This window comes from Periophthalmus magnuspinnatus, chromosome 16 (assembly GCF_009829125.3).
Source record: "Periophthalmus magnuspinnatus isolate fPerMag1 chromosome 16, fPerMag1.2.pri, whole genome shotgun sequence".
Taxonomy (NCBI): Eukaryota; Metazoa; Chordata; class Actinopteri; order Gobiiformes; family Gobiidae; genus Periophthalmus; species Periophthalmus magnuspinnatus.
In genome coordinates, this window is record NC_047141.1 from 114,250 (window position 1) to 134,180 (window position 19,931).

General features: G+C 43.6%; 2 protein-coding genes across 8 annotated transcripts in view; one reads left to right on the forward strand and one right to left on the reverse strand.

Annotated features, from left to right (window-relative positions):
* The window catches only part of myo1eb (myosin IEb), a 50,617-nt gene extending 47,231 nt beyond the window's left edge, over positions 1–3,386 (forward strand). Inside the window, exons 25-28 of one of the 3 annotated variants that reach the window (XM_033980315.2) lie at positions 545–625; positions 839–998; positions 1,322–1,497; positions 2,089–3,386. In XM_033980315.2, the coding sequence (XP_033836206.1) occupies positions 545–625; positions 839–998; positions 1,322–1,497; positions 2,089–2,165 (494 nt within the window). In that variant the 3' untranslated portion in view covers positions 2,166–3,386. Of the gene's footprint in view, positions 1–544; positions 626–838; positions 999–1,321; positions 1,498–2,088 lie in introns of those variants that run through there. The other 2 variants (XM_055227632.1, XM_055227634.1) reach the window with 2 other exon arrangements.
* Positions 3,387–8,093: 4,707 nt separating this feature from the next.
* Positions 8,094–19,080, reverse strand: pi4kb (phosphatidylinositol 4-kinase, catalytic, beta). Of its 5 annotated transcripts, XM_055227643.1 has the most exons (16): positions 18,927–19,044; positions 17,540–17,660; positions 16,429–16,668; positions 16,085–16,207; positions 15,080–15,325; positions 14,894–14,989; positions 14,692–14,739; positions 13,024–13,251; positions 12,355–12,576; positions 11,781–11,884; positions 11,491–11,595; positions 11,135–11,258; positions 10,742–11,007; positions 10,377–10,509; positions 9,510–9,630; positions 8,095–9,324 (listed from the first exon to the last, which is right to left on the reverse strand). In XM_055227643.1, the coding sequence occupies exons 2-16, from the start codon at positions 17,651–17,653 to the stop codon at positions 9,143–9,145; spliced, it is 2,352 nt and encodes a 783-aa protein (XP_055083618.1). In that variant the 5' UTR covers positions 17,654–17,660; positions 18,927–19,044; the 3' UTR covers positions 8,095–9,142. The 5 variants fall into 5 exon arrangements, with proteins under 5 accessions (XP_055083619.1, XP_055083618.1, XP_055083616.1 ...); XM_055227644.1 differs by lacking the exon at positions 14,692–14,739 and having other exon boundaries at positions 8,094–9,324; positions 18,927–19,080; XM_055227641.1 differs by lacking the exon at positions 14,692–14,739 and having other exon boundaries at positions 14,894–15,325; positions 18,927–19,020.
* Positions 19,081–19,931: the final 851 nt, after the last annotated feature.

Sequence of the window (19,931 nt, forward strand, 5' to 3'; positions counted from 1 at the left end):
CGCTTACATCGCCCCTCCCCCCAAAATCAGTGACTAAGTAATACTACTCCATTCATTCCAATGAGACCATTATGACATGTTTTTGTTCAGTATGATGAGAGGAATATGTGTACGTACGTATACGTATACGTATATTAATGCCGGAAAATAGGAAACTGCATGTTTGAGTTACGGGCCATTTAAAACTTCAAAAAACGTCTTTTTTATTTGCAGGCTGGCCACACCCACATTTTATAACTTTAAAAAAAATCCAAGAGTAGCCTATAATCCCACATGGGTCTAGTTAATTGTGACCATTTTGCAAGTTTGCAAGTTTCACTTTTTTATGAGTCCCTTGCCGGGACGTTGTCCCAAGCTCGGGCCTAATGATGTTAAGTGTGTTTTAATGAAATGAGTTTGACCTGTCCTTTAGTTTAATCGTGAAGAATGTGAGATTTTATCTACGAGGTTAGAAATGTTCCAGAGTGAGGCTTATTTAGGCTGCCTGTGTCTGTGCGTTTCTGTTGAAGATGATTTTTGTGTGTTGAAGTGTTTTTGTTTTTAGGACCGACTCGGAAAGACAACAGGAAGAGCCGCTACATAAGCCACGCCCACAACCCCACCCCCAAACAGCAGCACAACACAGGTCATGCTCTGCCCCTCTCCTCTGCTCTCCTGCTCCTGTGACCCTCTCCTCTGCTCCCCTGCTCCTTTGACCCTCTGCTCTCCTGCTCCTTTGCTCCTCTGCCCCTCTCCTCTCCTCCTCTGCTCCTCTGACCCTCTCCTTCTCTGACCCTCTCCTCTGCTCCTCTCCTCCTCTGCCCCTCTGAGCCTCTCCTCTGCTCCTCCGTCTATGCAGGTACAGGTGACAAGTGTATCTCTAGGGGGCGCTCTCTGCGTCAGTCATCAATGGAGCAGCCCTCGCTGCCTCGTCTCCACGGCAACCGTCAGAGTATTCTGTCACCACAGCAACCGCAGGACATGGCCTTCATGGAGGTCCCTGAGACTGGAGCTGCTGGGTGAGACCTTAGTCCTGGCTTAGTCATGGTTTAAGATTGGCTTAATTTTGGGACTTGGTTTTAGTCCTGGTTCAGTCCCTGGTTTTAGTCCCTGGTTTTAGTCCCTGGTTTTAGTCCCTGGTTTTAGTCCCTGGTTTTAGACCTGGTTCAGGCCCGGTTTTAGATCTGGTACAGGCCTGGTTTTAGTCCCTGGTTTTAGACCTGGTTTTAGACCTGGTTATAGTCCCTGGTTTTAGACCTGGTTTTAGACCTGGTTCAGGCCTGGTTTTAGTCCCTGGTTTTAGACCTGGCTTTAGACCTGGTTCTGACCCTCTTGTCATTAGGCTGCAGAGGAGGAAGTCTAAGGATGTGAAGCCAGACCCGGGTCGGGGGCGACCCAAGCCCTCCCCTAAGCCCCGCCCCCGCACACCACAGTGCCGCGCTGTGTGGGCGTACGACGCTCAGGACACCGATGAGCTCAGCTTCAACACTGACGACATCATTGAGATCCTGACCGAGGGTAAGAGTCCAACAAGGCTCCTCTCTCCATGACTCCTTCCATTAAGGCAACTCCCCCTAAAGCCTCACCCCCTAATGCTCCTCGCTCTAAAGCTCCACCTCCTGATGCAGATCACCACTCACCTCATTAATATTAATTATACCCTGGTCATTGAGAATTATAACACTAACTGCCGTGTATTACTTTTGTATAACTGCACAAGTAGTTCCGGCAACAGTTAATCGTTGTTCTATGTCACTATGCTGTGAGCATCACCATATCAACAGGCAAACAAATAAACTACTGTTAGGAGGGACTAGCTTCAGGTAAAACAGAAATAACTAATGCCTTGAACATCCATGAACAGCTAAAGTTTCAAATTTAAAAGTGGAATATGTCCAGTTTGTGGAACCATGATATAAGTGGAGTAAACAGCGAGGAACAGGAGTTATTGTTTTATACCATCTGTGTTTTTTAATAGAGCTCAGGACTGTGACACCACATCTTAGTTCAGTGAATGCTAAACACTAGGTAGTATACAGTGTATGTGAGAATGCACTACTGCCACAAACATCGCAGATTTCAATGGTAACGGACGTCTCTTGTTCACAGACACCAGCGGGTGGTGGTTCGGGCGTCTCCGCGGCAGAGAGGGAATGTTCCCTGGAAACTACGTGGAGAAGATTTAACCTCAGCACAAGTCAAAGAACACATTTTATATTCTAGAGTTTTATAATTAGCCAATCTGCTCAAAGAACCATGATCATGTGAATTATCTTTTATAAATGTTCCTATTAAAACAATGTGTAAGTTTTCTATTCACATATTTGTATAAACTATTGATACTTTGCAGTGACATCACGCTTGGGGTGCGGTTCTACATGTATGTCTATGGAGAAATATTCAGCAGTTATCATGGGCAGACAATACACACATTAGCAAACACTGCCAAAAATGTTATTGAGAACACATATGCTAAATCAACATTTTTAGCTCTTGGATACCTTTTCCTGGGTCTACAGGGTCTGTATTAACTCATAAAAGCTCAATTTGATCTATTCAGTAACTGTAGAGATATCTTTATATCTTTTTAGACACCTTTCAATTCCGACTCATATACCGTTTTCATTTTCTGCGATTCGTTAAGTTTGTTCGATCTGTTGCGTCACAGATTTTCAGAGAAAATCTCCATAAAAGGCCAAACAAGTTCAATAACTTCCATCTAATTGCTCCCCGTGTCTGCTTCTTGTTTTTGATTTGTAGTCCAAACTCATCATGAAAAAAATGCGCATTTATAAAGTGAAGGGTATATCAACTAATAAAGCTTCTTTTGCATTACACATATATATCAAAACACTGATTTCTTATATTAGTTTGAATAAAGCTTCTTAGGTGCATTACACGTATACATCAAAACACTGAATTCATATATTTGTTTGAATAAAGCTTCTTAGGTGCATTACACGTATACATCAAACACTGAATTCATATATTTGTTTGAATACTGTTTAATGAAGTTACGTATTGGCTTGAATACTGTTTTAATTTTTTAACACTGAAATCATTTATTCATTATAACAGTGCCCTTTAAAGGCAGCATTGTATGTTCTGAATAATGGGAGGCAGTTGGGTGCTTTGCCGAAACTCCTTTACAGAGATAAGACAGCAGGAGGAGACTCGAGGCTGAAAAGCAGACTGGTGCAGTCAAGGATGTCCACGAGAGGTGAAAGAGGTCAACCTACTCAGCATAGTATGCATATTCATGTTGTATTTTACCTTTGGGTCAAGGGAGAGGCAATCAGAGCGCCTGACTTGAGTCCTGCATACCTAGGCTGTTAGGGACAACGGTCTGACCCCAGAGCTCTGTATTAGATTGTATTTGTCAGGGGAATAAACGTTTGTGATTTAAACTGGTCGTATCCAGTTGTCATTTTTGATAGAACACACTTAACAAAAGCTGGTGTTCGGTTATTGGTTATATTAACCAACACATACCGTTACACTGCCCTCCAGTCACAGGACCTCTGAGAACTACTTGGATAACTTTGATCTTTAAAGGAAACTATTGTAATGAATAAATTGTTGTGTATAATGAATAAATTATTTCAGTGCTAAAGCATTAACCCCTTAGCATTCCGGGTCATTTTGGTGAAATTGCCTTTGTTCTGACCTCTCCAAATTAAAATGATCATCATTATTGAACCCTCAGTAGTAAATACACAAGTTTGGGGTCTTTGTAAAAGTAACACCCTATAGTTTTACCCACAGGTGTCAGAATCACCAAGTTTGTCTGCTGAGCATTTATACACTTTGGAACACACACAAAAAATATTTTTTCTCATCCTCGCCTAAATTTTTTTTGTTTAAATGAAGGTGTAGAAAGCTGCAGTAGGTAGTTGGGGACAAAAATACACTATATCTCATCTGAAAATCTTGTTGACCACTTACGTTTCAAATTTGAGGACAATACCTATAAAAATGAGAGTTTTACAATCAGTTTTTTGGCCTTTCTGTGTGGAGTTTTGCATGTTTCTCCCCGTGTCTGGATGGGTTTCCTCCGGGTACTCCGGTTTCCCCCATCAACCAAAACATGAACGCCCTTTGAGACAACTATTGTTGTGATTTTGGGCGTTACAAAAATAAATGAATTGAATTGAATTTTATCATTAGTAAGTCCAGGCCTCTCCAAACCTATCCAAATGGAGACATTTGGAGAACGTTTGTAAAAAATGCAATAACTTTTGAATGTTTCAACCCACAGACATCAATGAGGGCTCTACTGAAAGCTCACACTGAGAGGAATCTGTATCTGCACCTCTCGCTGATCTATTACTGTACATTTATATATCATAAATGGACTCACTCCACCACCCTTGGGTGAGTTCATTATGGCCAAAACCAGTACTAGTGGTAGAGTAACAACAGCCTCTACCAGAGGTGACTGTGTAATGCACATATGTCAAACTCGAGGCACGGCGGCCCTCCACATCATTTCATGTGGCCCTAGAAAGGGTAAACTCAAAGGTATGATGGTCTTAAAATGAAATTTTATCAGGAGATACGCACATTTTTACATCTAGGCTAATGCATATGTAATATTACAGTAATAAATACAGAAACAGTAAATTAACAAGTTAAAAAAGTAGTTAGATTTATTTTACATCCGGCCCTTTGAAGGCAGCTATTTTGCTAATGTGGCCCTCGGTGAAAATATATTTGACATCCCTGGTGTCAGCAGGTGTTATCAGTCAAGGGCACAGAAATCTGGAACAACATCCCAGCCGCAATAATCTACGACATTCAGTACATTTAAAATTAATCTGAAACTATGTCCGAAGAGGAACCAGAACTGTGATCATTAATGTTATGCTACTATATACATGTCAGTGTTGTATGTTATGATTGTGGTTCATTGTGCTGTTTCATCCCTGTTTGTTTTATGATTTGTAATTGACAATTTGTTCTTATGTCTATTGTATGAACTTGTAGTTTCTTCTTGTTGCTATCTCTAGCCTGCCAGAGACTACAGATGTAAAGTAGCCTTCGGGCTAATTCCAGCATATTTACATTTATATGTTCATGAATATGCACTGTCCCATTTAAATAAATAAATGAATAAATAAATATCAAAACTCAAAATAAAATGTATATTTGTATATTAAATATAGTCAAAACAAGTGGTATTAGTCAAAAGAAATGTATATTTACAAACCACACTCTGCAAACAGTAAAGAAACACACACACTGGAAACCAAAAACACACTGTACACGATTGTACAGTGTGACAGTCATTCTGCAACAGTGGCTCAGTGGTTAGAGAAGGTTGGAGGATCGAGTCCCGCTCGGACCAACTTCTGTCATTGTGTCCTTAGGCAAGACACTTCACCCAAGTAGTGTGTGCCTGAATGGTTGGTGGTGGTTTACACGGCCATCATTGAGTCCATCCTCACCTCCTCCATCACTGTATGGTTCGCTGGGGCCACTGCCAGGGACAGACAGAGACTGCAGTGCACTGTGCACTCTGCTGAGAAGGTGATTGGCTGCAGCCTTCCAGCTCTACAGGACCTTTACGTCTCCAGGACTCGGGGCGAGCAGGCCGTGTAGCAGCTGACACTTCTCACCCTGGACATGGACTATTTGAGCCACTTCCCTCTGACAGGAGGCAACAGTCCATTGGGACCACCATATATATATTATATATATACATATACATATACATATATATATACATATACATATATATATATATACATATACATATATATATATATACATATACATATATATATATACATATACATATATATATATATATACATATACATATATATATATATATACATATACATATATATATATATATATACATATACATATATATATATATATACATATACATATATATATATATATATATACATATACATATACATATATATATACATATACATATATATATACATATACATATATATATACATATACATATATATATACATATACATATATATATACATATACATATATATATACATATACATATATATATACATATACATATATATATACATATACACATATATATATACATATACACATATATATATACATATACACATATATATATACATATACACATATATATATATATATATATATATATATATATATATATATATATATATATATACATATATTTATTTTTTTTCAAATAATGTGTGTGTGGGGGGGTGGGGGGTGTACCCTTCAGTATGTAAACATTTATACTATGTGCAGTTACTATAAAGTGGTAAAGAAATTAATAGTACCTTGTTTTCTTATGTGAATTTGGAGTTTAGACCCTGGGCTGAAAGAACTGTAAGGCTATTAGTGTTGTGTATTAGTGAGTGTTTTGTTAGTTTTGTATTTTTTATTTTTTTCATAGAAACTCAGACAACCCTACAATGCACAGATGTTGGTGTTGGTACATCCACTGCTGACTTTGTACATAGTCTATTACTATCAGAAACTATACAGTACTCTCCCATATTTGCTGTATTTTAATGACAGCTGTGCAAAACAACTCCATTAGCTCCATTTGTCCAGGAGATGCTACAGATCCCCATTCCACCTCCACTGTCCACTCAGCACCCCCGTCCAGACAAGGCTGCTTTTACCTCCCGCTTTAATTCAGCACTGTTCCAAAGCCCATACTGGCCCTCTTCATTGGCGTATTCAGAGGACGACACAAAATGGCAGAACCACACAAACTCTCCGACCCAGCCATCCCTAGCACCATGACACGAAACTTCTATAGGCACGGTATCTATAACAATTGAAGCACATATAGAACTGATTATACAGGCTGCAATAATTATTCATGTATTCTATTTATTTGTGTTTGGGTTTTTTAAAAGTTCTGTTATGGGTGTGCTTGCAGTGAAACAGAAACGAAAAGTTATACAGCATGCAGTAGCTTATTTATTCTTTTTATTTGTTTGTGTTTTTAGTTGTCTTTCTAGAGTTGTGCCTGCAGTGGCACTAAAGTAAAAATCTATATATACAGTGTGCAAAACTTAATCTATTTGTGTTTTTAACGTAGTTTATTTGGTGTGTTTCCTGTGAGACTAAATAAGTTACAGTGTTCAATACTTATTTAAAGATTTTTTGTATATGTCTATTTGTAGTTAAATTAAATATTTATTGATACAATGTGCATTATCATTTTTGATTTGATTGTACTTCCAAAGTAACTTTTTATGGTGTTTATGGTGCCAATTTATTGTCAAACAATCAAACTTACAGTTGAGAGGAATGGTGCAGTAATGGTCCACAGTTTATAGCATTTTGAAGGGAGTATTTATTGAGACATACAGGCTCAAATCCTCTTGCGCGCATCTCCCAAATATATTATCAATAACGTGACTGTGCATAATATACCGTAAATGAAAACATGTTTTTGTAAAGCGAACTCACTTTTGGGGGTTTCATGACAGCATCCGTTTTCCACTTCAGTCAGCATTGTAGCGCAGTTGCCACATGTGTCACACCTACATACACGATATAAACAAAAAGAACTACAGTAATTGCACATGTTTGATCCGTAAATGGCACCAGATATTCTGTTTCCACATTCTGAAAGCTCTGCAGTGAGGGATACACTTCTTAACAAACTACGTACGCGTGGTGTGAAGTATCCGATTTGCATTTAAAAGGAGCCAGCGCAAAACGAGTCATTCTCAATCAGTGCTCTGAGCAAGGGTATGAGATGGGGCTCTGGAGCCCCAATATAAGAAATTAAGACCATAGGATCTATTACTACAAGCATTATACACCATACATAAATCTTCTGGTATGTCATAAAAACATATTTGTTTTGCACAAAAGGTGAGAGTGACTCACTCTCTGTTGGCTAAATGTAGCTAACTTCTGACTGCAATGTTAATTGTCTTTCTGGTCAGACTGTGCTAAAATAAAGCTCAGATTAAATTGTAACTTGAGTAATAGAGCCTCAGACAGAACAGCGCCTTAATTTAGCATCACACCCTCAGGGAATGTTGAAGACAGCAGCTACATATCAATATCAATAGAACATTTGTGAGCGTCTTCATCTTTAAAACAAAATCACAGCAATATTTCAATCAAACTGTGTCTTTTAATGTGCAATAAAAAAGAGACACTTCATTCACAGTTCAGCCTTCAGCAGGCGAGGAAAGGAAACAAGGAGACATATCAGGAGGCAAAGGGAGGAAGGAGGAACCAAGAGCAAAAGGAACCAAGGAGACAGGAATGAAATAAAGAGGAGTCTGTCGCTGCCCGAATTATCAGATTTGTCCCGTTTCTTCCTCATAAACTTTGGCCCAAGAGATGTGGTTACTAGTAACTACAGCACCTGCACCAACCACATCTGAGATTTGAGTGATCGTGATTACTTTTTACTGATGAATACTAACTCTAAACATATGTATTTACCATAGTAATAAACATGAGAAAAGAGAAATGTAAAACTGCTAACTTTGATCATTGGGCAGTACACAAAATTCTAAAGTGGTTAATAAAAAAGGTGCTGAATCAGGAAATGACAGACCCAGTGGTTCATTGCATTGTGGGAGTCGTAGTCCACGCTGCACAGGGCTGGTAACAGAGACAGAAGATTTAAATGAAACACAAAACAACATTAAGTTCATTAAAACAACTAAAACTCTTTTGATCAGGATTGGACCTGGTTCAGACCCAGTCCTGGTCTTGCATAGTTTTCACCGTCAACAGCTACTTCTCTCGGTCAGACTTGATTTAGTCCTGTTTCAGGCCACATTTTGACCTGGTTTTGGAGGTCTATATGATTCTTTGGGTGATATACAGGAAGCCATCGTAGAGGCTTGTTTAGTCCAGGTTCTGGACTGGTTTTAGTCCAGGTTCTGGACTGGTTTTAGTCCTGCTTCTGGACTGGTTTTTGTCCTGCTTCTGGACTGGTTTTTGTCCTGCTTCTGGACTGGTTTTTGTCCTGCTTCTGGACTGGTTTTTGTCCTGCTTCTGGACTGGTTTTTGTCCTGCTTCTGGACTGGTTTTGTCCTGTTTTAGTCCAGATTCAGTCTTACTTTAATCTTGGTTTAATCTTGGTGTAATTCTAGTGTAGTCCCGGTTCAGTTCAGGTTCAGTCCAGTTTAAGTCCTGGTTTCTGGACTCTCTACATGATGCCATTGGTAAGGTACTGGAAGCCGTCATACAGTCGGGTCGTCAGGGACCTCATGGAGCCCTCCACCAGCGTCTCCACCAAGAGCTGGAGCTGCTCCTCCGTCAGGCTCATGTGGAAGCGCTCCTTCAGTGATCTCAGGGTGCTGCTGCCGTGGAAACAGGCCAGCTGAGACCCTAGAGACAGGAAGACTGGTTAGGATCCACACGTAGACATCTGAGACAACCAAAACCTGCTCAGATCTTGCTCTAGATCAGGTCAAATCCTGCTCTAGACCAGTTAGGATACACATATACACATATAAAGCTCTACAGACCCAAACCTGAGACCCCCGTAGATCTGGTTAGGATCCTGCTGGTACCTTGCTGCATGATCTCCACGATCTGTAGGACCTTATCCATGTGTTTCCGAGCTGCAATGAGTCCCTGAAGCATCAGCATCTTGTAGTAATTAAACATATCTCCATCTGGACCTCCCATCACCTGAAAGAGACCAAGATGAGACCAGGGCTATGCCAGGGCTATGCCAGGGGCTAGGCCAGGGGCTAGGCCCTGGACGACTGAGACCTGGACGACTGAGACCTGGACGACTGAGACCTGGACGACTGAGGGTCTACACAGACATAGGAAAACATGTGTCCTGAGCCTGAAGGAGGGCTTTTGTTTCTTTGGAATATTCTCCATGAAGATAGATTAGTTTAATGCCATATTGTGGAAGAGTATAAAGTATAGTATTTAACTATTTCCATGGAATCATACAGGTGACATGCCACGTCTAGAAAGTTATAGGTTGTAGCTTAGGGCTAGAAAAGTCAGTCATGGTTCAGTCATGTTGGGAGGCTGGAGGAACAGCTAAACTGGACTAGGCCAGGACTAGGCCAGGACCAGGCCAGGACCAGGCCAGGACCAGGCCAGGACCAGGCCAGGACCGGACCAGGCCAGGACCAGGCCAGGACCAGGCCAGGACCAGGCCAGGACCAGGCCAGGACCGGACCAGGCCAGGACCAGGCCATGACCAGGCCAGGACCAGGCCAGGACCAGGCCATGACCAGGCCATGACCAGGCCATGACCAGGCCATGACCAGGCCATGACTAGGCCATGACCAGGCCATGACCAGGCCATGACCTGGCCATGACTTGGCCATGACTTGGCCATGACTTGGCCATGACTTGGCCATGACTTGGCCATGACTTGGCCATGACTTGGCCATGACTTGGCCATGACTTACATCCACAAACTCAGTGGTGAGTTTGAAAGCAGAGGTCTCGAAGCCCAGGTTGCGTGGGGAGCTGGAGAGGATGAAGCCAAAGTCAATGTGGATGATGTGTCCCTCAGAGTCCAGCAAGATGTTCCCATTGTGTCTGAAACAGAACCAGAGTTAGTCTTAGTCTCTGGCCTAAACTTGGTATAAACCCGGTCTAAGACCAGGATCAAAGACCAGAGACTGTTAAGACCGAGTTTAGACCAGGATCAGGACCAGACCAGAGACCAGGTTTAGAACCCCCTCCCCTAACTGTCCTTGACCTGCAGCATATAGCAGACCAGAGACCAGACAAGAGACCGGACCCCAGCCCCCCCTCCCTTCAGTCTCACCTGTCCTTGACCTGCAGCAAGTAGCAAACCAGAGAGTAGCCGGCGCAGGACTGCACAAAGGCCCGCTGTGCGCTGAGGAACCCCTCTGAGGTCTGAGGGCCATGCTCTTGGATCAGGAAGTCCAACAGAGGGATCTGACTCTGCTTTTTGATCTGATGTAGAGACACAGCGTTCAAAACTGGCTCGATCATTCCTGAGTCCGAGGACAGCACCAAGATCCGGTATGGTCTGATCCAGAGAGGAACACGTTCTTGCTCCCAGACCCACTGAGGAGAGAGGCCAGAGACAGACCGGTGTTAGACCAGAGAAAACAGGACTGCAGAAGGACTAAACCAAGACTAAAGCAGGGCTAACCCAGGACTAAACCAGGCCTAATCCTAGACCAGGACTCACCTGTAGCACCTGCAGCACCTGGAAGGCGAGCAGCTCCTGTCGGAGGTCATCTCCACACTTGACAATCACAGAGAGCAGCCTCCAGGTGGGTAGGTGTCCGTACGGAGATGCCTCCCGAATCCTCCTGCAATACACCCCAACCCGTTATGATCCTCCTCTAGACCATTTCAGATCCTCCTCTAGACCTATTCTGGTCCAGGTCTAGTTTATTCCTAGTCCTGGTTCAATACTAGTCCTCATTAGACCTGGTTTAGACCTGGTTCAGACCTGGTTCAGACCTGGTTCAGACCTGGTTCAGACCTGGTTCAGACCTGGTTCAGACCTGGTTCAGACCTGGTTCAGACCTAGTCTCATACCTGACTTTCTCCTCCCAGGGTTCCTTGAGAGCCACAGCTGAGGGGTCCTCAGGGTCTTTTCTGAATGAGGTCGGAGTCTGGGCCAACTGCTCCGACAGACGGCGTCTGAAGGAGTACAAAAGGATTACACACAGTACATGAGAGTACATGAGATACAATACTCTGTATATGGTACTTGTGTAGTACTTTAGCTTTTATCCCTTGCTTGTATATAATACTTTACATAGTACTTTACCCAATATCCTTGGCCTGTATATAGTGCTTTATGCAGTACTTGTGTAGTACTTTACCTTATATCCCCGGCCTGTATGTAGACGGTCTCGCGGCTCTCAGTGCTTGTGATGCTGTCCACAGAAAACTGGCTGATGTTGTCACAGCTATGTCCCTCAGGAATCTGAAACAGACCAACACTGGGTTTAAGACCGGGTTTAAGACTGGATTTAAGGCCAGGTTTAAGGCCTGTATGTTGTGGCCTGTTCTGTGGGGATGCTGTCATGGATAAACTGGAATCAGCTGTTGCTAACATGCTAGCTCTCTTTAGCTAAACATGTGGGCCCCACATATTAGTCATATCAGTTGTAAAATGGCAGTTTATCACAAGATCAAATAAGCGTTTAGTGACAAATGAGTTTTATTTTCCGTTTAAATCAGATTCTTGCTGTTTTGTTTTGGCTAGAATCTGTGTTGTCTCTTGCCCAATCATATCCTCTGGTGCTTAGCTCCTCTTTAAAATGAAGGGATCCAGGAGCTCAAGAGTCAGCCCCCCTCTGGAGGTACTATCTGCAGAGCCCCAAGGTTGTTCAGGCTTTCTCACTGTAGTACTCAGAGTTACACTTACTGCAGAACTGTAGTACTTGTGAGTACCTGTAGCATTCCGAGATCATCCGTACTCCAGGCGTCTTCGTCATTGTCGTAGTTTGGGACGATGGAAAACGTCCCGGTTCTGGTGTCGCCACTTTCTGCAGCGACAGCAATGTTCTCCACAGACCGTGTGATCCGGACCCGGGTCTCAGGGATCCGGACCGGAACCATCGAGCTCTCAAAGTCCTCACACTCCAGCACCTCCACGTAGATCAGGTATGGAGCCTAGAAGAGGGAAAGAGTCTCTAATCCAGGTCTGAACCAAGATTAAAGCATGACTAAAGTGCGACTAAAGCAGGACTAACGCAGGTCTGAAACACGACTAAAGCAAGACTAAAGAAAGACTAAAGCAGGTCTAAAGCACAACTAAAGCAGGACTACACCAGGTAGAAGTCTTTCTATGTGAGTAATTATTCAGACTCATTGCAGGCTTGTGTCCTCTCCTTTACTTTTTATACTCGATGTGTGTTATGTTGTCTTTAGAGATGAGTACCATGTGTGTCTATGTGTGTGTCTGTGTGTCCATATGTGTTTCTCTGTGTGTGTGTGTGTGCATGTTTTTGTGTACATGTCTGTGTCTCTCTACATGTTTGCCTCTGTGTGGTGTATGTGTATACATGCGTGTCTATGTGTCCCTGTGTGTGTACATGTGCACGTGTATACATGTGTTACCTTGTCTTTAGAGTTGAGTACCACGGCCTGTGTGTGTGGCACTCTGACCACATGGTGCTGGAACGTAGCTGTGGGCAGCCAGACTCGAGCGGGCAGTTTGTGATTGAGCAGAGACAGTTCTGAGATCAACCTGTGGGTTTTCTGCTCCTTCGTGGGGAGAGTCGCCAAACGCTTCCCGATGCCGAGCAGGGACTTTACAAACTCCCTCTGAGGGGCCAAGCGCACAGGCTGAGAGAGAGAGGGGAGAACAGAGTCAGAACCAGCAGAGAGTGTCAGAACAGAGTGAAAACCAGGACAGAAGCAGAGCAGAAACAAGAACCAAGGGAGAAGAGGTCAGGACCAGAGAAGAGAGGGACAGAACCAAAATAAAACCAGAGAGGAGAGGGTTAGAAAAAAGAAAAAGAGAGAGAATGAAAGAAGAGAGGGTCAGAAACAAGAATCAAGAGAGAAGAGGACAAGACCAGAAGGACTTTACGACCTCCCTCTGAGAGGCCAGACTTACAGGCTGAGAGAGGAGAGAACAAGTTAGGACTGGGACAAGAACCAGGGAGAGGATCAGAACCAAGAGAGAAGCCAGAAACAAGAGGGTCAGAAACAAGAGGAGAGAGGGTCAGATACCAGAGAAACAGGGGGGACAAGAGGAGAGTGCTCCCTACAGGAGGTCCCAGTAACAAATTGAGTTTAATTTAAACACTGAAGAGTTGGACCAAAAGGAGATTTCCCCATCTGCGAGAATCACACGGATCAGAACCAGACTATGCTCAGAACCTTTGGCTCAGGGACTCGGTGGCAGTGAGTTATTTTTAAAGCCATCCAGAGTAACATACTGTTACCACACTTTCTTTAGACAATATACTGTGATTTTCCACATTACATGGTAGTACTTTATTTTGTATTCCCATGTGGCCTTATATCTGTGTAATCCCTCAGTCATCCAGGTAGGTTGCATAGTGGTCCATGGGTGTATACTAGTCTATGTGTCTTATACTTGTTCTGATACAGCTCAAGATCATTCTAAAACTATTCAGGAAAAGTTCATTTCTGTCCTGTCAATGGGACTTTTTTTTTAGTATCGATCTGCTCAAATGAGCATCTAGTTTTAATACAAGTTTTAGTATTAATTAGTACCAGATTTTCGAACAACCCTAGTGTCCTCTGGCTTTATTTATTTTAATCTGTGAAGCAGAAGATTATGAGGTGTTTCTGGGCAGAGGCTGGTCTGGAAGCGGTTCCAGATCTGGTCTGAGTCCGGGACTCGGACTCCCACTGTCTTTAAGGCGAAATCCAGTTTGTCCTTTTAACACAAAGACTTTGCAAATAAAGAAGTTTTTTACAGTTCATTTTCTTATGAACAAATATAATGATGAAAATCAATCCATAAACTACAGCAAAAAGGTTACTTTGGGTCAAATGCAGAGGAAAAATTTCTCTATGGTGACAAGAAATTGCACACTTTTCTCCATTTGCTTGCTGTCTCTCGCCTTAGAGATTGCGGCTTTTTTTAGTCCTGAGTTAGACCTGGTTTGGTCTTGGGACTAGAGACCCAGATTGGAACCAACTCTTAATTGATTTAAACCCAAAGCCACCTTGGCTCTGATTGGACAAAACACACAATGCCCTTTGCCCAGATTGGTTCTCCTCCATTTCCCAGAATACACCTGGACTCACAGGTGCAGGTGCGGACTCGGACGGACTCTCGGAGCCAGACTCACTGTCCTGAAGGTCAAAGGTCACGTTCATCACAGCATTTCAGACACATTATAACAACTTTTCTCACGTTTCTTCACAGTCATCTTTTAAAGTCCAGGTTCGGTTCCAGTTCAGTCCTGGTTCATCCTAGTTCAATCCTGGTTTAGTCTTGGTTTAGTACCTGTTCTGGACTCTCCACTCGGGGGTTGGAGGAGGTCCTCTTGAGGTTGGAGCTTGGAGTGACAGAGAGGCTCACCGTGGCATCTGACTTAGAACGCTGAAACATACCGGCAGAGTGGTTATCCTGTCTCCTCCTCTCAGTGAGGTTGTGGGTTAAACTGCTGATCTCTCTGAATGAAGTACTTACCTGATGTGTACGCCTGGTCGCCACATGCACACTCCGGGGCTCGCTCACATGCACAGGGCCACTCACGTGCCCACCCCTGGCCCCTCGTGCACGTGCACTGGGTTGCAGTTCATCAGACAAAATGAGCTTCCTCAGTTTCGAGCCTCTGGAGTGGGTCTGGGTGGACAGGTGCATGTCGCTGGAGTAGGCCCCCAAGAGCCATGCACAGGTGAGACTGAAGGGGACGGACCCGTGGCACCGGTACACCTGCCAATCACACGTAAGGGCAATCACAGAGAAGAATGAAACACAGGAACCAATCAGAGAGGAGGTACACCTGTCAAATCACACATATGGGCCAATCAGAGAGGAGAAAGACATAAGAGCCAATCAGAGAGGAGAAAAATACAAAGGAGCCAAGCAGAAAGGGGATACACCTGTCAATCACATGCAAAAGCCCATCAGAAAAGAGATACACCTATCAATCACAGACAGGAGCCAATCAGAGGGGATACACACAGGAGCCAATCAGAAAGGAGGTATACACACAGGAGCCAATCAGAGAGGAGGTATACACACAGGAGCCACAGCTGTCAATCACACCACCATGAAATGCAGTACAATCAGGATCAGGATTAATAAGTAACAGTATTGAGGCAATACCAGGAAGGGCTTGATAGGTTAGGGTTGGGTTAGGGTTGAATTAGGGTTTAGGGGTTAAACTAAGGCAGAACCAGGTAGGGCTTGATGGTGTCACCTATGTTAGGGTTTGGGTTTTGTATTTAGGGTTGAGGATAAGAGTTAAAGGTTAGGTGTTAGAGTGAGGCAGTACCAAGTAGGGCTTAATGGGTTAGGGTTTGGGGTTTAAAGTTAAGGGTCACACTGAGGCAGGACCAAGTAGGGCTTAATGGTTTAGGGGTTAAAGGTTAAAGGTCACACTGAGGCAGTACCAGGTTGGGCTTGATGGTTTAGCATTTAGGATTAGAGTATTGGGGTTAAAGGTTTCAGGTCATGCTGAGGCAGTACCAGGTAGGGCTTGATTGCGTCGCCTACGTGCGCGTCCATGTGCACATACATGTTGAGCAGCTGCGGCAGAAAAAAGTCTACCTCAGAGTCCAGAAAACTGAACAGTCTGTTGCCGATGTACGCCTGGAAAAACAACAACAAATGACTATCTACACGTCTGAGCCAGGTTTGAGTATGTACACACTACAGATAGTAGTAACAGTAATGGTTTTGTAGTAGCAGTAATAGTATTTGTAGTAGCAGTAATAGTATTTGTAGTAGCAGTAGGAGTGTCGTGGTGGTGGTGGTGGTGGTGGTGGTGGTGGTGGTGGTGGTGGTGGTGGTGGTGGTGGTGGTGGTAGTACCTGTACCCCCGGGTCTTTGGAGCTGTATAAATATGAAATGGCCATTGAAACATCAAACAGTTTAGACTCGAAAAGGCGCAGAAGCCACGACGACTGCTGACTGGACGAGACATCTTTGGGGCGGGGCTTGTGGAGTCGTGTCATAGAGGAAGGGATGGGGTTCTTTGCAGAGGTGGAGCTTTCAGAGGAAGAGGCAGGGCCTGTGTCAACGGAGACGTCAGGGACATCTCCGTCTCCTTTCTGTAAACCACAAAACAGAATGTCCCATTAAAGCAGACCTATTCAGCTAAATGGACTTTTCAGAGCTTTTAATGTGATAATCATTTTCCTTCTGTTTCCTTGTCTATAACTGTGTTATGATTGTTTCCTTGCAGTCACCGGACTCATTTCTTTTGTTAAGTTGTTTAAGATGAATATTGGTATGGTATGCTTTCATTTGGACAGGGCCAGTGCACAACAATACATTGACCTTAAAAAACAAGAAAGATGTATGGTGCCAGGTTATAACAAAAATATAAATTTTCACCTGTAGTTCCTGGAGAGGATGATGTTAAGTAATAAAAAATGTGTAAATTCTAACATAATGAAAAAAAATTGCATTTTATTTTGCACATATGTAAATTGTGTCTCGTCTCACCCCCCGGAAAACAACATAACAATATAATAGCAACAAAAGCGACTGTTGCATTAAACAATATAACTGCATTAGAAACATAGACTGTATGACCTATGACCTTACATAACATAACACCAGAACGATTTTTCCTTCATCACGGGTCACGTGACTGTATTCTATATAATAAAAAATTACAAGAGGAGCTCAGACTGCACACCCTGAAGTGCTGTGGTGCCGATGGAGGTCCCATGGTGCTCCAGATTAATTCTGTTGAGAGTCGAGCCTATTCTTGCTGGACACCAGAGCCGATTGCTGCCCTTTCCCTTAATAAATAAACAGTAACAGTCGAACATGTGGTCTGATACTGCAGCTTCTAAGGCAGTGACACAACAGCACAGCAGAACAGCACTCGTGAATGTCACAACACAATAAAAACTCTGGAGTCACAGCCTGATCAGAGCAGTCTGAGGAGGTGTCAGAGATCATGTGACTCACCTGCTTCAGGTCATGTGACTGCAGCACTTCTTGACATGCCTTCAGAGCCACTTCAGGGTCGATGAAGAGCTCCGGATCTCCCTCTGTGATGATGGACAGGGAGCCCTCTGACATTTTACACCTGACAAACAGACCAGGAGCAGGATCAGAACCAGACCGGGACTAGAACAGGTCTAAAGGAGGCCTGAACCAAGACTAAAGGACTAAAGCCTCTGTGACAATAGACAGAAAGCCCTCTGCCATCTTACACCTGATAGAGAACAGAACCAGGCCCAGGTCCAGTCCAAACTGACAGACGGAGCACCTGTGTTTCAATAGAGGGCAAAGACAGTAGGTTCAAGTGTCATTATTTTTACTTGCCTCAAGTGAGGCTTTAAACACTTTCAAATGAGGGTGTAAAGTACTCTTTTACACTCCTGAAGACCTGGACCTGCCAGAACCAGAATCAGACCAGGAGTAAAAGCATCTGTGATGGACAAGAATCCCATTTTACCCCTGAAAACCAGAACCAGAAGTAATCCAGGACAAAGGCAGGACTACATCAAGACTAAAAGAGGATTAAAGCAGATCAGAAACACAGCTCAGAACCGGATCAGGAATATTCTACATTTGGACAGTTGTCTATCTTGTCTATAGGATTTGTACATTTCTAAACGTGGACGTAATGAGAGCTGGACCAGAGCAATTCCAGAAAAGAGGACAAACCAGGACTAGAGAATGACTAAGGGTGCTTACAGGCACAGTTCAAAATTGGGACTAAACCAGGACTAGAATAGGACCAGAACATGACCAAACCAGGACTACCATCGGGCTCAAACCAGGAATGCATCTTAAACAAGACCAAAACTCATGTCAAAATACTGTGTGAAATAAAGGTTATCATATTCTTAAACTGTGCTGCATTTGTACTGAGCTCATAATTGACTTTAATCCTGATGCCCTTCTACACTTAGACCCGGATATGTCCTGGTTTATTTTATTTCACGGAGAAAGTTCGTCTCGAAAAGTTTACAGAAGCAGATCTCACCAAAACACGGAGCTTCGGATTTGTTGTGTTAGCTTAGCCACACTTAGCACTTAGCTTTAGCGGCTAATCCAGTTTTAGCCCATGCTGGAACTTTATCATTGGAACAACAGCTGTCAAACAAAAACTCAACTAAACGACCCAATCCCGGACTGGACCACGAAACTATCGAGAACCCGCCCAGAGCCCGAACACGAACTTTTATTCACGGGACCCAGCGCTGAAGTTTTAGCATTAGGTTAGCCAGAGCCCAACTGTTGCTAAAGGCGGCGGAGAGCAGGTTTCGGCGGGTTTGAGAGAGTTCTACAGCGGCTCAGGGCGCGCTCAGGGATAGAACCGGGCCATTGCGGAGTGTTTGGTTACCGGGGCTGGAGGGTCAGAACATGGGTCAGAAGGGCGCAGGTTTGTCCCAGACGCGGAGCTCCATTCAAACTGTGATCCACCGAGAAACTGACAGGAGAGACTGACAGGAGAGAGAGCCGGGGACAAAGCCGGGGAGGAGCAGCGGCGCCTGGGGACGCTCGGGGCACCGCCTGCTGTGAGCCTTATTATGAAGTGTTGTTTTATTATTATTAATTGTGTGAGTGTAATATTTGCTTTTACTGACCTCTCGCAGCGGGGCACAGTACTTTAAATCAGAGTACTTTAGATTTAAAGTACATTATTTTTGTCTGTGAACCAGCAAAGCCCAGCAGAAACATCTCATACGTTTTCTCAATTATCTGAAGACCTAAACTAGTTTTATATAAGCCGTGTTTTTTAGTTTTATGTAATTCTTAATCCACAATTAAACTGTGCTGAGCTGAACTCTGCAGTGTTTGGAACTCTGTGAAGCTGCAATTCACAGGCCTGACGCAGGAGACGCCGTTCACAATAAAGTGCAGCACACAATGGGGGGGGAAGAGAATCAGACAGTGCGGTGGGGTCACAGTGCAGGGGGGGTCAGACAGTGCATGGGGCGTCAGGGCAGGTGGGGTCAGGGTATGAGGGTTAGTGTAGCGGGGTGATTATGCATCTATTATAGAAAGAGGTGACCTGGGACAGTCCCACCTTTGAGTTCTGTGTCCCATCATGCCCCAGCAGATATACCCAAATCCACTGATGTTTCAGTTTGAACATGTTCAAGTGGTCCAGATTTCAGACAGACTTGATCCCTGCCAACAGTGAAAAGAGGGAATAATAAATGCTGTTCAACGTTACATTTGTGATAATAAGGTCCAAAAACTCTTAATTCCGCTCAAGGAGATTTGCGATTAGACACGAGACCGAGTTTGAGAGCACTTGCATATCCATGTACTCATAGTAACCCGTGCTTTTACTGCGGAGGCCCGGGCCGGATGCGCGCGTATTTACCCGGCCTGAGCTGCA

Excerpts from the sequence above, each read along its gene's own strand:
- pi4kb (XM_055227641.1), bottom strand. The coding sequence starts at position 17,653 with ATGTCAGAGGGCTCCCTGTCCATCATCACAGAGGGAGATCCGGAGCTC. Across the intron at positions 16,669-17,539 it reads AGTCACATGACCTGAAGCAG|AAAGGAGACGGAGATGTCCC; the intron begins GTGAGTCACATG and ends TGTGGTTTACAG. Across the intron at positions 11,008-11,134 it reads AGGTGCTGCAGGTGCTACAG|TGGGTCTGGGAGCAAGAACG; the intron begins GTGAGTCCTGGT and ends CTCTCTCCTCAG.